This window comes from Haliotis cracherodii, unplaced genomic scaffold (genome assembly GCF_022045235.1).
Source record: "Haliotis cracherodii isolate W230 unplaced genomic scaffold, xgHalCrac1.p SCAF_8, whole genome shotgun sequence".
Taxonomy (NCBI): Eukaryota; Metazoa; Mollusca; class Gastropoda; order Lepetellida; family Haliotidae; genus Haliotis; species Haliotis cracherodii.
Window position 1 is genome coordinate 41,213,821 of NW_027266341.1, and position 15,060 is coordinate 41,228,880.

General features: G+C 37.9%; 1 protein-coding gene across 1 annotated transcript in view; it reads left to right on the top strand.

The window, feature by feature from the left end:
* LOC139449468 (von Willebrand factor A domain-containing protein 3B-like) overlaps nucleotides 1-15,060 on the top strand; it is a 521,695-nt gene that overhangs the window by 78,175 nt on the left and 428,460 nt on the right. Inside the window, exon 3 of the mRNA XM_071230886.1 lies at nucleotides 8,369-8,466. Coding sequence (XP_071086987.1) covers nucleotides 8,369-8,466 — 98 coding nt within the window. The remainder of the gene's footprint in view (nucleotides 1-8,368; nucleotides 8,467-15,060) is intronic.

Below are 15,060 nucleotides of genomic sequence, written 5' to 3' on the forward strand. Positions count from 1 at the left end.
AGCTGATTCCTGGAGCTTCCTGTATAGTGACACCCTCGCTAGCATTTTCTTTCTCCACCCCTACAGTGTAGTTGGTCATCGTCCGTGGTTGGCATGTCGAGCCATAGCGCGTACTTCATGGTGAGGTATTCACCCATCGATACACCCCCTGAGAGACAGATCTTTCACGACCGCATTAACTTCTCGGCTTCATTTTATAGAAAGGAGTTTTTTAATCTCATCCCATTGTTGATATGCTAGCATTCCTTGACTATATAGTTAATTAGGAACGCCCTTGATAGTCAATTCTACTTTTGTAATCTTGGGATTGTAGAACTTCTCGGTATTTCTTTTAAATGCATCGGAGGGGTCCTTGAACAAAATTAAAATACCCTTCATCGATCTCGTGGGGATTTTAAGATTGATATTCCGCGTCGTATCTTTTTTGCTCCTTATGATCTTTCGGTGTCGAAGCACGCGATCGTACAAAATGGCTAAACTTCCGGTATAGTGGTTACGAATTTGTCTGGCTAATTCAGGATCTGTTATCATATCATACTTCAGCGAGATATTATCAATGGAATAGCTAGCATCTTAGCAGCTCTGATTACCCTACCATAGTCATTAAAAGTGAGTTCGTATTCTAACCTATCGCCTAGGGATGCTTGATAAAAGGGCATGTGGGAATCTAGTAATTCAAAGTCGAGCGGAATATAGAATCGGTTACCTAATGCGCCGGGAACAGCGAGATCTTTTACGACGGTATTATCACCATCTTCAACACCCACACGCAGTCTCAATGTGTTCCGATTACAAATACCTTGGTACTGTAAGTTTTCCCGCTCTTTATCCGTTTCCCAGAGATCCATGTAACAATAGTATACATCGCTATCATCGATACTCAAAACCTCATAACCACTAATTTTAATGGCGATTTTCTTAACGATAGCACAACCTATGTTCTGAACAGCCTCCCTGTTAACGTCGCCAGAAGTCAAACTAATCGTAAATGCTAGTCGGACAGTTCCCGGAACTAACACATCGTGTGCGCCGAGATTAGGAAAGCGAACCAGAAGCGTTTGATTCTGATCGATGGTACTCGGGTTATTAGTTATAGTTACAGACTGACGAATTGCTTTGACCCCTAATGGATCTCGAAGTCTACATTGTGGATTTAACTTGCGTCCGTATTGCGAAGACATTGTTATATTGAAATTATGTAACCTTATGTTTAATATAAAAGTGGATGATTTTAATCCAGATGATTTTGATAACCCTAGTACAATCAAAGAGGGTACTGATGAAACCAGCTTTACGAATCTTGACGATGAACTTTTACAATCGACCATTACTGATTATTACGATACCTTTAAAGATGTTAGCCCAATTGGTCGTGACTATTCAAAGTTTACGATAGATAATAAAGGAATATTGCGACTACGCGGTGAACCTGATATTGACCATCTGCATTATCGTACTCGCAAGCCCCTAGCTTTATCTACTATAGCAGCTAAACATGGATACCTACTACGATAATTCCACGTTACAGGTACCATCCTCAGAGTTCAGTATAAGGGAATTACGAGGTCTTGACAAGGCAATGCAAACAATGAGGGGAGAACTCATTAATAATATAGCCAAGCTATCCGAACTCGACAAGCATATAGCTTATGAGAAAACAAAACTTGAACGGGCGGGTGATGAATTCAGTAAACGTCACATTGCAGAAAGATTGCGTAACTTAGGAGACGAAAGATCGGCCCGCCTCAAAGCTGCTTCCAGTAATAGAAAGGCACTTTGTTCACAAATCAGTCAAATTAGAGAAACTATCGATCAAGTACTCAATGATGACACTACACTGGCCGATAAAATTAAAACATTGTTCAGAGAACAGGGGATAACCATTGCCAGTATTTTAACCGCATAGGGATTTATTATATCGACTTTGACTCTCACATTAACCGGTGGTACAGGAGGTTCCACACCCCCTAAAAAATATGGATAAAAAAGCATTTAAAAGCATTAGGTTCAGCACTGGGAAAGCTCGCTGGGAAAGCCGCGTCTGCACTTCCCGGTATAATAGGGAGTATTGTTTCCTGGCTCTTGAATTTATAAGTTAAGATCACCACTTGGCTTAGTCAAAACTTGTGGGCACTCATCGTAGCAATTGCAGGGATGTTGTACGTATCCGCTAAAGACTATTTATCCAAATCATGAGTAAACCAGCCGCTAACTCCACCTACTATAAGCGCTGTTTTTTCATCGATATGTTGTTGATTTTTAGCTGCAATATGTGGTGGCACTTGTGGTTGTGCGTTAGTAGATGTGTTAGTAGATATCTGTGGCTTGACTATTCCTGTTTCGCCTGTGTTTGTTTGTGTTATTATTTCGGTATTAATATCTGAAATTATACCTGGTTTTTGTTGATCGGTAGCAATAACAATTTTATTATTATAACCGATCACTTGACCGATCTAAGTTCCATATTACTCGGAGACATGTTTACTCCCGGCGCATAAACGTAGTCTACTTTGGATTGAGCGTACTGTAATACATCTTGATAACGCTTAATAGACGATGGTATGTCAACTGGTGAAACAATAGCATCCTCCACGTTTGCGACAAACTGTTTTTGTGCATCGAGTGCCGTCCCAGAACCGATGATTCCCGTTCATGTTTGCGATTGTGCACCAAGAATTGCTCTTACATAAGTTCTTATTGATTCATGAACTCTTACAACTCCTTGGTTAGTTAAATTATTTTCTGTTTTATCATATAGAAATTCATTCCAAGCATTTCCAGGTGGTTGCTCAACCTCTTGGACGGTGAAAGCAACACCACCCTTAAAGTTCATACAATCATCTCTCCACTCGTTACTTGAGAAAGCAAAGCTCGGAAGAAGCCGCCCCTTTTCAGTAAATCATCGCTGACTTTTTTAACAGAGTGTGCACCAGCGTACGGAATACCTAGACCATGGTTAACTCCACTCAGATGCCAATCTTTACTCGTAGAAACATTAAATTCCTGTCAAATACATTCGAATGCCCACCTATAGTACGGATTATTTGATGCATTCCATGCTCGATCCTGCGGTAATGGAGCACTAATTGCTTTAAGTATACGTCTAATCTGATAGTACACGTGAAATGATATAACAGACTTATTTAGTTCAAATCCTGGGGTATAAAGAGATACACCACATCCTGTTGTGGCACACCATATGGCAAAGTTTAACTGATTCTGCCAAAATTGCATCGGATTGTGAAACCAATCGTGCACCATTTTATCGCTAGTTGCCGTGAACCTGTTTTTTTCAAAGATATCAGGGAATTTAACGAAAAAATTCAGCACCAGAGGCACTTACTAAAATCGACTGATTAGTAATATAAGTTGATTTCATATTTAAGTTATGATATAGTATCATTGTTTATTTAATAAGTATGTCACACTCCCGGAAATAACAAATGGTCAGTCTATTGAACTGCTTCATACTATCGATAACTCAGATGGACAACTTGAAGTCGCTCTATGCGATGTAATGTATTATCCGTGGTGGACCAATATAAGTGCTGCAAGAGGTAATAATGAGATATTAATAGGTGAATTTGGTAATAACACTCCCATTGTTATACCTGAAGGGTATTACAGCGTTTGCTCACTCAATGATGAATTTTTTAAACCTTTGGGAGCTAGTCTCACACATAGTGAGTCGGATGGGATACCGAGTTTAATCGCTGGAGAAAAGGAAATACTTTTGGGATGGGGCTCAGCAGATACACTTTGATTATTAACGTTGAATATACAACCCAACATAACATTGGGTGGAGTTAAATTACCCGATTTAGTTCCCTATAAAGAGTTGTGCATCCATCTTGATCAAATCAGTACGACAGATAATATTCAACTCGAAAGTCCTTCAACTCTGTTGATAGCTGTTCCAGTCAAAGATGAAAAATACAATAGCGGTAGAACGGAATCTTTCTCATCATTACAATATAAAAAATTAAAGCTTGGTATTATTTCAGACCTCAAAATTTCTGTATTAGATGTAAAACATCAACCTGTACATATAGGATACTTGAGTGTAACACTCCATATTATAAATAATGGTTGATTTATCAGGCTCTGGAACGCTAAGACAATGTAATACAATTGCGCTTTCCGATCTCGGAGACACAGAAGGATTCTGTAAACCCGGTACCAATGGTAAGTTATACGCTTTACACTTACACGATAATGTATACAAGTGGAAAGAAGTTGCATTCACAGGTAATCTAGGAGATTTAACCGATGTTGACGTTAGTAGACTCCATAAAAACACTTCGTATAATCTTACTCGCAACGATGATAATAAATGGACTGTGATCAAAGCAAAAATCGAGTGGCTATTGAATATCGTCATTACCCCACCGTATGTGATGATGGGTAAGGCACATAATTTAACTAAGATAATAAATAGTGGGATCGTATTCGGGGGGGTTATATCCCATCAAAAACCAATATGCCAGAAAACCCAGGTTATATGTTATATAGTCGTTCGGCATCAAAAAATGTTAGTTTAAATTTGGTTACTGAATTCAATAATATTAAACAGAACTTGAGTGCAATACCTAATATTTCTACGCTTATTATTGAAGTCTTGTTCAGAGATGCACCGGAAGATGCCTTCGAAATATTACCAGGTCTATTGATTAAATGGCTAAAGAAACACCAACGTCAACATTGCAGTATTATTCATATTGGAGCATCACCCGTTGCAACCCTTGAGGGGGTCTAAATTATTAAAAGTGACAACATTTCTCTTACTAAGATATTCATGCCGTATAATATACATTTGATAAGGTTGATGTATACTCTCAAAACATTTAAGCAAGACCAATTAAAGGCTATTATATGATATAATAATATACACTATGGGTTTATATCCGGCGCTCGATGAGGCATCTGAAAAGATGGATACTGTTGATGGATTTTCATTACATCAAATAACTGACATAAAACATCAAATAGATAAGGAGGGGGATTTTAGACTTGGATTGTATTAATAGTATCGCAGATCCGTGAATGCTCTGGACGGAGTTGACACCGCGCTTGTAACAGATGGCATGGGACTCAGTGTAGCCGGTGTCAGTTTATTATCAACTATAATCGCCGCGCCTATCGTACTTGGCATGGAAATAGCGGCTTGAGTCTCTGGACTGGCAGGAATAACGATAAAATTCATTTCTCGTAGGTTGCAAAAGAAAGCATTAAAACATGATAATATTCGGATACTCGCTGAAGCAAAGTTGAACAGCATTGAGGATGATATTTCAACAGCAATGGCTGATTGTAAGATATCTGAGGAGGAGTTTTGTTTAGTGTTGTCAGAACTCACCAAATACAACGTAATGAAGCAGGAGATTCGATCAAATTCTCGTAAGACCAGTGGTATTAGCGAAGATGAGAAAAAAAAAGTTCATAGAACAGGGGAGACAACAAGCGTGTCAATTATTCCGTGCCAAAACCAAAGAACTGGTTGGAGATTAAAAATAGATTGCTTACTATCATTAGATCACACCGCATAAAAAATCATACATTCATTTAGAAGAATGCTTACATAAATATATAATAATGGAGAATTACAAAGGAAGAACTCGAAAAAGCTATCAAAACATTTATGCTCAGGGACAAAATTATCAAATGGAGAGAATTACAATAAGGTATATATTATATCAGTGATGTCAAACCAACCAAATACGGTCATCAATTGTTTCTTTCCAATTACCAAGAAGAGTATATAGTCTGGTCTCCTAGTAAAATGAACGAAGAACTTAGTAAAAATGTTGAGTATCACTTCGTTAAAAATAATGGTGTATGTATGAATAAAAATAATAGAGAATATTTTCATTACAATTTAGTTTAGTCTCATCATCGTTTTTGTACTGATGGTATCATTGATTGACTCAAGGTAGTGGTGAGCTAGAGCCAATTTAACTTGATTCTTATAACGATTGTTGAATCAGTTCAGCGTTTACACATAAAAAAATCCCCCTGTAGTGGTGGTATAGGTATATAAATCTTGCTCCAGTGGAAGTGGTCCAGAACCCCCATTACCTATACTACTCAGAGTGTGCAAGCAATGAGACCTTTGTGGCCCAGAAATAGTGGTTCGTGTATGATTTTCTTAATTGTGCGTGTTCTGAAATGAATTTCATCAAGTTTGATAAGCAGTGATGTCTGTGATGTCGGGACATTGTTTCGTGTCATTTCGAATCCCTTTCTGAGGGATTTTCAAAAACCCTCCTGCCAAATCCTTACGGTGGTGGTTGATTGAGATGGCAATGAATATCGCAAACAAAAAGGTTTGTCATAAATAAATTTTCTTCAAACAAATTTTTATTATGTTATATTTTACTTTCATTGTTGGAAGTTTCAATGATGATCAAAATTACCTATTCTGTCACTTCAAACATGTCCCTGACAGTTTCATAAACATTTCATTTGTATGCAAAAGATATGCCTTCGTAGAGTCTTGTAATCTCATTACCAAAGCAGTAAGGATTACGGCCTAGAACAACATTTTGTTGCAAAAACATCCGATGTCAAACTACTGTTTTTCCCCTATTAGACTCTAGGCCATGTATTAATTTCGCGAGAGCCATTGACTTGGCATGTATTAGAGACCTGGCTTGTATGAGGGACCAAGCGTGTAATAGAGGAAATATCGATACGTTTTACAGTTCCTGGTGGTGATCGATTGGCAGCCATTTTTTAAATGAATCATTATGTAGGCTATCAATGTATTCATGCGCACATTTTTATGTGTGAAAAAGCTTAGTGGAAAACCTCTTTTTAACAAATCAGAATCAAGCATTCCTTAATGTCATGGTAGAATATACTGAAATCAGCAGACTGTTACGAAAACACGGGCAAACCAATGCTGTATAGGATCTCCCATGGTCAGGAAGACCTCGCATGACGTCAAGGCATGAGTTTGTGATCCTGCTTCAGCTTGTACGTCATCAAGCATTTGCAACATCTCCTGTTATGAAGCACTATAATGGTTATGCAATAGACAGATGTCAACAAGAACAGTGAGGAATCTACTGAAATCGGCAAGAATGAAGTCCAGAAGGGTAATCAAGCGTCCTTTCCTTGCCCATCATCATAGGAGAATTTGTTTGGCTAGGAGAGCTTGGAATCTGAGTGGACAACACTAACTTTTTGTTTGTAGCCATGTATATTGTAATATGGCTGTGTGATTTATTGTTAAACAGTGATTGTAACTGTATTACATTGTTTCTGTTGAGATTCAGTAGAGGTTTGTTTCATTGTATTTGGACAATGATTAGTTGTCAAGAATGTAGTACTATTTAATGTTAGCAGTTGTGAGGAAGTTTTTATATTTAGATGCTCAAATTATCGGTAAGCATCCAAGAAGCATAGATTGATGTTAAGCATTATAGAAACAGAATATTCTGTGATGTTTTCATGACTCTGGACTGGTCTAGCACTGTGTGGAAAGTGCTGGAAGCTAGTTTAGTGGGTTGGCGCGTGCCTGTCTCATCGAACATTTCATCGGACATTACATCAAGACCAGCTTTCGTGTGAAGATCATTTTTCAAACTGGTTTTCAGCCTAGGCCTATCTCAGAAACTTGACCACTGTTGCCGTGAGGTGATTATTATTCTTGTAATTGGCATTTCCACTGCTCTCACATTTTATGCTGCGCTATACAAATGCATAAATTATTATTATTATTATTATTATTATTTTCGTTTTCAGTAAATAAATAAATTGCCTAATTGAAAATTTTATCCATTTTACACTTTGACTTTAACATGTACACACGATAAAATATGCAATGCTCAGATAAGATCTTTAGTTTGTGTTACAACTCAAAATAGTGTAAACGAAAATCTCACAATACATAGCAAGTGATACATTACCGATGCTACCCCAAAAGATACATACATTTCCTTTTTAATCCCAAAACAAAGCTGTTGTTTGTTGATCAATGTGACCGATACACCCTTATATTAGCATTAAAAGCGGTTGCAAACTAGCCAAGATTTCTGGGATATCATCTGGGATATCATCCGGGTATCCAGGGGAAAAAAACAATTACAAAGACAAAAATCAGCACTGGTGAATAGTTGGAGATCCTTTAAGTTGTAAATGACTATGTGTAACCGTTTGTCACAAATTGTTTGGTTACACCTGCATTTGACCTAAGTTTGTTCTCTCCAGTTTGATCTCTGGCATCAAATTTAAAATTTTGCATGGTATCAGTAAGCACCCCCTTTTCTGGGGTAAACCAGGAAGTTGTCTTCCATACTCATATCTCTTTGTGCCGTATCAACTTCTGTCAATACAAGACTTTATCTTTCCAAATGACCTGTTTCAGAGTTTGATGGCAGTACCATGATGAAGAAACCTATCAGTTCACAGTATGGCTACGGAATATTTTCTCGTCTCACAAGACCTGATGGGAAGACATTTAATGTATGTATATTACTAGTACTGTCATAATCTACATCATCTTGTGAAACCTCTAAATTATTACATTATTTTGTTTTGAAGTGTTCCATAAATATTTGATATGTTCATTTAGACTAGCAATTAAGGCTGAAACAAATGTCAAATTCTTCTAGTCAAGTGACAGTTCACCAGTTGTTTGGTTAACTGCCTTGGATTTGTTATTTTACATAGATTTGTTGAAACACCAACCAACCCTTTGAGTTTTCTTTTCATGTTATATAATACATACCCATGGTGGAAACCCCACTCAATTCAGAGAATGAAGATTCGTTGTCATAGATTGTTATCGTATCTTTTCAACGTCACTCATAGTCAACAGTTTATAAGCAACCACATCCAAATCAAAGTAACTGGCAGGAGATTTGTCAGAATCTGTAACTTCTTTCTGTTACCCGTACAGTATGGAAGCTGACCATTTGCTGTCTTTCAGACAGTAATTCTCCCAGAATTCTCCCAGAATTGTTGGTCTTTTCAGAAATTATGATTGCTTTAAATTAAGATCATGTCACATAAATATTACATAATGTATTTTATAATTATATATTTGTTTTAAATGATTAGAGGGAGTTGTTTATCATTCTATAAAACACCGCAGGGAGAAAATAAGACCCCATTTTTTACTGAATGATAAACTTATTTCATATTAAGATGCTAACATATTTTGGAAGCACTCTACATGCAAGGATATTAACCTATAATTAAATGAGGATGACACTTAAATCACCATTCTTAAAAACAACGACCATGAGTCATTTATTATCTCTATATGAGATGCAAACCTTCTTTTGAGCCAGTCTAAAAATGTTAATAACATGTTTAAGCTTTAAAAATATTTACCAATGTTAAAATGAGGTTTCACTCTAAATCATCACTGATCCAATGTTCATTCATGACGTCATTCCTGGAGATTCCAACTTGCACTCGCCACTCTATGACGTCGTGATAGAAATCGAACAATAGTTATCATTGTTAATAATTCTAAGAATACTATTACATCTCTGCCATAAATCCTGTATTTTGTCTTCAGTCACACTAACTAAATTTTTTTAGATTTTCAACAGATGTGCTCTTCACCGTCAATCACACACAATTAATTGTTCCCAAGCTATGACGTATAGAATGGCGGGAACCTCACTTTTTTCCCACATCTAACTACTAGAGGTAGATGAATTGGGGAGGTGGGAGGGAGTACTTGGGATGTAATAGAGGTAGTATTCTTAGAATTATTAACAATGATAACTGTAGATGCAAGAACACAAAAACTCTGAAATGCTCGCATCACAGGGAATTTATTGTCAGTGTCATATCGTTAAACGTTCACACTGAAAGTTTCGTTTGCATCACAACCTGTTAACGCTGAAATGATGCCTCCAGTGACGAAGTGACGAGGTGACGAGGTGAAGAGGTTTAGAAATCTACAATACAAAGTAAAAGAAATTTAGTTTGTGACATTTAGACCTTAATGTTCTATATAAACATGTTTTTGACATTTCTTAAAATGTATACATTAATTTCACTTTTTCAACTCAAGAAGTACAATAGCATATGAATGCATTTACCTATCATCACAAAATGTCAGAAAGACAAAAAGAAAACTTACATTTGTGATCCAACATACTTTCAAACAGACTGTGACAATCGTCAGGCAACATGGAGGATCACACAGCACATGTACATCTAATGCATGGAGAGGAAGAAGTGAAACTGATTCTACAATATACATTTCAGATTATACAAAAAACTCATTGCTGAAACCTGGGTTTGAACTCTCAACCAGTAACCTTTCTGGAAATCAAGTCTACATCTATATCCTCTGGACCACAGAGAAGCATGAGAGCTCCTGAACTAATTAACATCATAAACCTAATCAATAGAAAAAACTTTCCTCTTGGCATATTCACACTCAGCCCCTTAAACACACTTAAGGTGTTGTTAATCTCTACCTCTACTAGATCTCTGCCAGAATATCTCAGAGGGACCAAATCTGCCTCTAGTAACTCCCTGTGTAATTGACAGTAATCCTCTTCTGGAAACTATTATTTACTGATTCTAATCCTAACTTGAGAATTTCCTCTGAAATACCCCCCTGAGGACTTTAAAATCAGAAATGTATCAAGAATTAGTAAAATATATGACACCTTCACTAGAATTACTGTTATATTTGTTGATCTTGTTCGTAATAATAATGTCATTTCTAATCTATTCCTGTCCACTGAAGGCAGTCTCTTGTCTTCAACGTCGACCATAACTTCTGTACGGATTCCATCTGGAATTTTGGCGGAGGTACCAGGATTTTGTGGTTGAGGGTCTTGAGGTCGATTATCATCCTCATGTCGACATAAATAGCAGTCCATAGACATAACCAGGTTGAAAGGGTCTATAAGTATAACGTTGGAGAGGATGGCAGGGAAGTCAGAATCTGTGTTCGCCTCTGCCTCCAGATCTTCCACGGCGATTGGATACTTTTTCTAGTGGTCTGGCTGACGAAAAGATTCCATGAGAAGATTGGCGCTTGTCGTACACCGACTCGATTGGAATGAATCCGGAGGGGACAAACGTCTTCTTAGGAGGCTGTTTATATGATGAATCTTTCTGGTCCCGGGAATGCTTCTGGGGATGGGAAGATCCATGGGCCTTGGCAGCTAGGCTGATCGTTTGGTAATATCTTGTCTTACTCCATCTATTACATGTCCCAATTTCCTGTTCAATGTCATGGGAGCTGATATTGGTTGTGACATTATCAAGAAACAGCTTTAGAATGAATCTGAACTAGAAGTTGTTGACGGTGTAGCCATAACAGTTGTGAAGACATCCAGCCTTGGGAGGAGAGTAAGTCTTCTTGCATTCTGACCATAGTATCTAGTAGGCTGTGGATGAGTCTGACTTGATCAGTCCTAATAGTCATAAGCGTGTCTCCGGTTATGCCTTCATTAGATGTCTGTAGCGGTGGAATGATGTGTCTGATTCCAGCAACAAACCAGTTGATATAAGCGCCAATGTCCATTGAATACATGTATGTGGAAACCGATGACAGATCCTTAATCCGCGAAAGCAGGTAACATGACATTAGTACTAGGGTTGTGTACGAGCTTGGTAAAATTTTCATCCACACTTTGAAAATCTGGAAGTGGAGCATCGTGAGTTTTGTACAACTTCTGCTTCAATGGAGGTAAGGGTAGTCGATCAACATGCCTGAGCTTGAGTAGACTCTCCGACATCTGGTCTACCACCGTGCCTGCATAGCTAGGCCAAGGCAATGTCTGATGAATGTGTTGAGACGATGTAGGAGCATGACATCCCCTATATTCCAGCATCTGGGGTGGCAAATTTTCTGTCACAGGAGGTTGGAGTGTGGGAGTGAGTGAGTTAAAATTTATAGTCACATCGGCAGTATTTCAGCCATATCGTGACTAACAAAAGTTATACATAATATAAACATTTAAACAATAAAAGCCTGTCAACAAAGGACAGTAAAATAACTAGAAGGTCACAGAATATTATTTAAAACTAGTATACAGCCATAAAAATATTTCACTATACCTAACGATACAATATAAAAAAGGCTATAGATCGCCAGCAACTGAAGATAGATCACCTCACGAGGGACCATGGGGACTTACAGTACTTTTGCTACCTGCATGGACCTCAGCAGGATTTACACCATCCCTTCAGGTGTTGGCGATGGCTGACACAGTTAGCCGAACATTAAAATAACACATATACTACAATTAAAAACATGGTAGCAATAAATTAACTTTGAAAGATGTGGTCTTACATACCCTCTCAGGGGGACAATAATTTTACACCACTTCAACCCCCTTTGAGGGTACAGCCACGGACAATCTCAGTTATCAAATATATTTTACCAATTATATTTTACCAAAATCAACACAGTCAAGCAGGACATACTTGACCGTGATTTTCTCATAACAAGGGATACAAAATGGAGTATTCTCACCTTTCAATATATTTTCATGAGTATATCTGCTATGGCCAATACGACATCGTCGCATTATGACATCTTCAAATCTGGACTGACAACCCAAGTAGGTGTAGCCAATAGTTGGTTTAATTTCATGTAATTTATTTATACCTACTTGAGTGTCCCACTTCTTTTGCATTAGATCACGGATGTAAGATCTAATCACGGGTTTATAATCACTATATGGAATAAGAAGTGGTGTCACAGATTTGTTGAGTGCTGCGCCAAAGCAGCATCGGCCTTTGTGTAACCAATGATTCCAACATGGCTGGGTAACCAACAAAAAACGATGTCATATTGGCCAGTAGCAAGTTGATTATATAATTCAATAATTTCAATTAAAAGTGGATGATTACATGATATATTTTTAAAAGCCTGAAGACACGAGAGGGAGTCCGAAAATAATATAAATTGCTTATGCTTAGTTTGTTTACCAATATATTTTAGAGCTGTTAAAATGGCATGGGATTCGGCTGTAAAAATAGAACTATTATCAACGCGCATGTTGACGGGGAATTAGCCTTTGGAGTCAAATGTACTTCAGACAATGGTAGTCGTAAATCAATCGCTATGACAACTTCCCTCCGTTCCGTGCAGCTTGGACCCCAAGCTTACATGAGTCCAAATTGATATGTGTAAACTTTTTCACCAACGAAAACAACAGTGCAAAATGTGAACATAATCAGTTCGATGAGTTTAGGATATCGTTGAAATACTTGTGCACACATACCTATCCGATGACGGTATGAAAGTGATCATCTAGCCAGTTTGATTTAGTGCCAGTTTGAAAACTAACCAAGTATTGAACACACAACGATATAACAAATATAACATTTGTTACATCAACCAAGTATTCTTTGTAATGTGCAATTTCACTACAAGGTAAATACAACTTTGCACAGATTCAATAAATATATCATTGAAGGGTCTTTGAATTCAGGAGTCTGGCTTGGCGGTGCGACTCAGTACCGAATAATGATAATGATAATGAGTAATGTCATAAAAAGTACAAATTAAACATCTCAGCAACTATTTCGCATAAAGAAATTTGAAACCAGCATTCTTAACTTATTGCGCGACTCAAACGGTACTTGTCGGTACGTTTGCCCTTTTAAGTACAATGGGTGCTCTTCCTGTGTCTTTAACGGAGCTTGCCCATATATTGTGGGTGCTATGCCCAAGGAAATAAATAATCCTTAATTCCGACATCAAAACTCTGAAATGCTGAAAACTGCTGTGCTGTTAATTACTTAATACTGACATACAATATACATATGTGGGGGGTGGCTTATCCATGAATATCCCTAATCTGAATTCAAAGTCCAAGACAATACATTCAATTTTGTACCAAACTGTGCACATTAATAATTTGTAACAAATTTTGTCGTTTGAAATTACAAGTCTAACTTTGAGGTGTGACTCGATAACCCTACAGCTCAGGTTTGTCTGGGCCCTAGCTGTATCTATAAGTCTGGCATGGCCTGGAGACATTTCAAAGATTCCCCACACAATAACTTCAAAGATCTAGCATGACCTAAGATGTAGTGAGTGAGTGAGTATGGTTCTACGCCGCTTTTAGCAATATTCCAGCAATATCGCAGCGGGGGACACCAGAAATGGGCTTCACACATTGTACCCATTTCGGGAATCGAACCAGGGTCTTCGGTGTGACGAACGAACGCTTTAACCACTTGGCTACCCAACCGCCCCACTAAAGATGTAGAATTGGAGTATATTGCACACATAAAAAACTGAATTTTGGAAAGACACATTTTGGCATTAATATACTGGCTTTGATTAAACATACCTGGTTGCACTATTCAACAGTCACACAATATATATCCTTGATTGAGTCCATGTACGTAAACACAAATTAGTAAGTCCAAATGAGATATCTTGTACACAGTGTCCATCTTGTAGGTGCCCGTGAGGCGACTTCTGTATTGTGCAGGGTCTGCATGATGATGGCTGTGGTCGGATCCCTGTGGGATAGGCGTGTATACTTCTTTGGTCCTGTGTATGAACGAAATCTTGAATGGGAAATTTCATCAAGAAAGTTGGCATCGGAGCGACTCTTGTTGTTTTTTTCAATCTTGTTTCCTTCTCTTCATGGCTTGAGTTGATGGTTGTTCTTCAGGATTGTAGGCATATAGAGAGGTTACTGGATCGGTAAATTACTCCAGCCGGATTCTAACACCAATTGTCAATGCGCATGTTGACGGGGAATTAGCCTTTGGAGTCAAATGTACTTCAGACAATGGTAGTCGTAAATCAGTCGCTATGACACTATTATCGGGTAGTCATGAAGACATAATCCTGGATCCAACAACGGTGGCGCTAGCAACCGTGTCATCATCCTTGGATCTGTCTGTAAATATAGATTTGAATGTGCTATATGTGTTCCGCAATTCATTAAATTCTTGTTGATAGATTAGTTGGTTTGTTTCTGATTTCTTAAGTTTAGTTAATGACAGGTCTACCTCTGGCTGTACCAACTGCCATGGGGGAGAGGACAAAAGCTGAGTTGGAGCTATATTTTTAAGATTGATTTTGGCAGCAGAAATGTCAGATTTGAT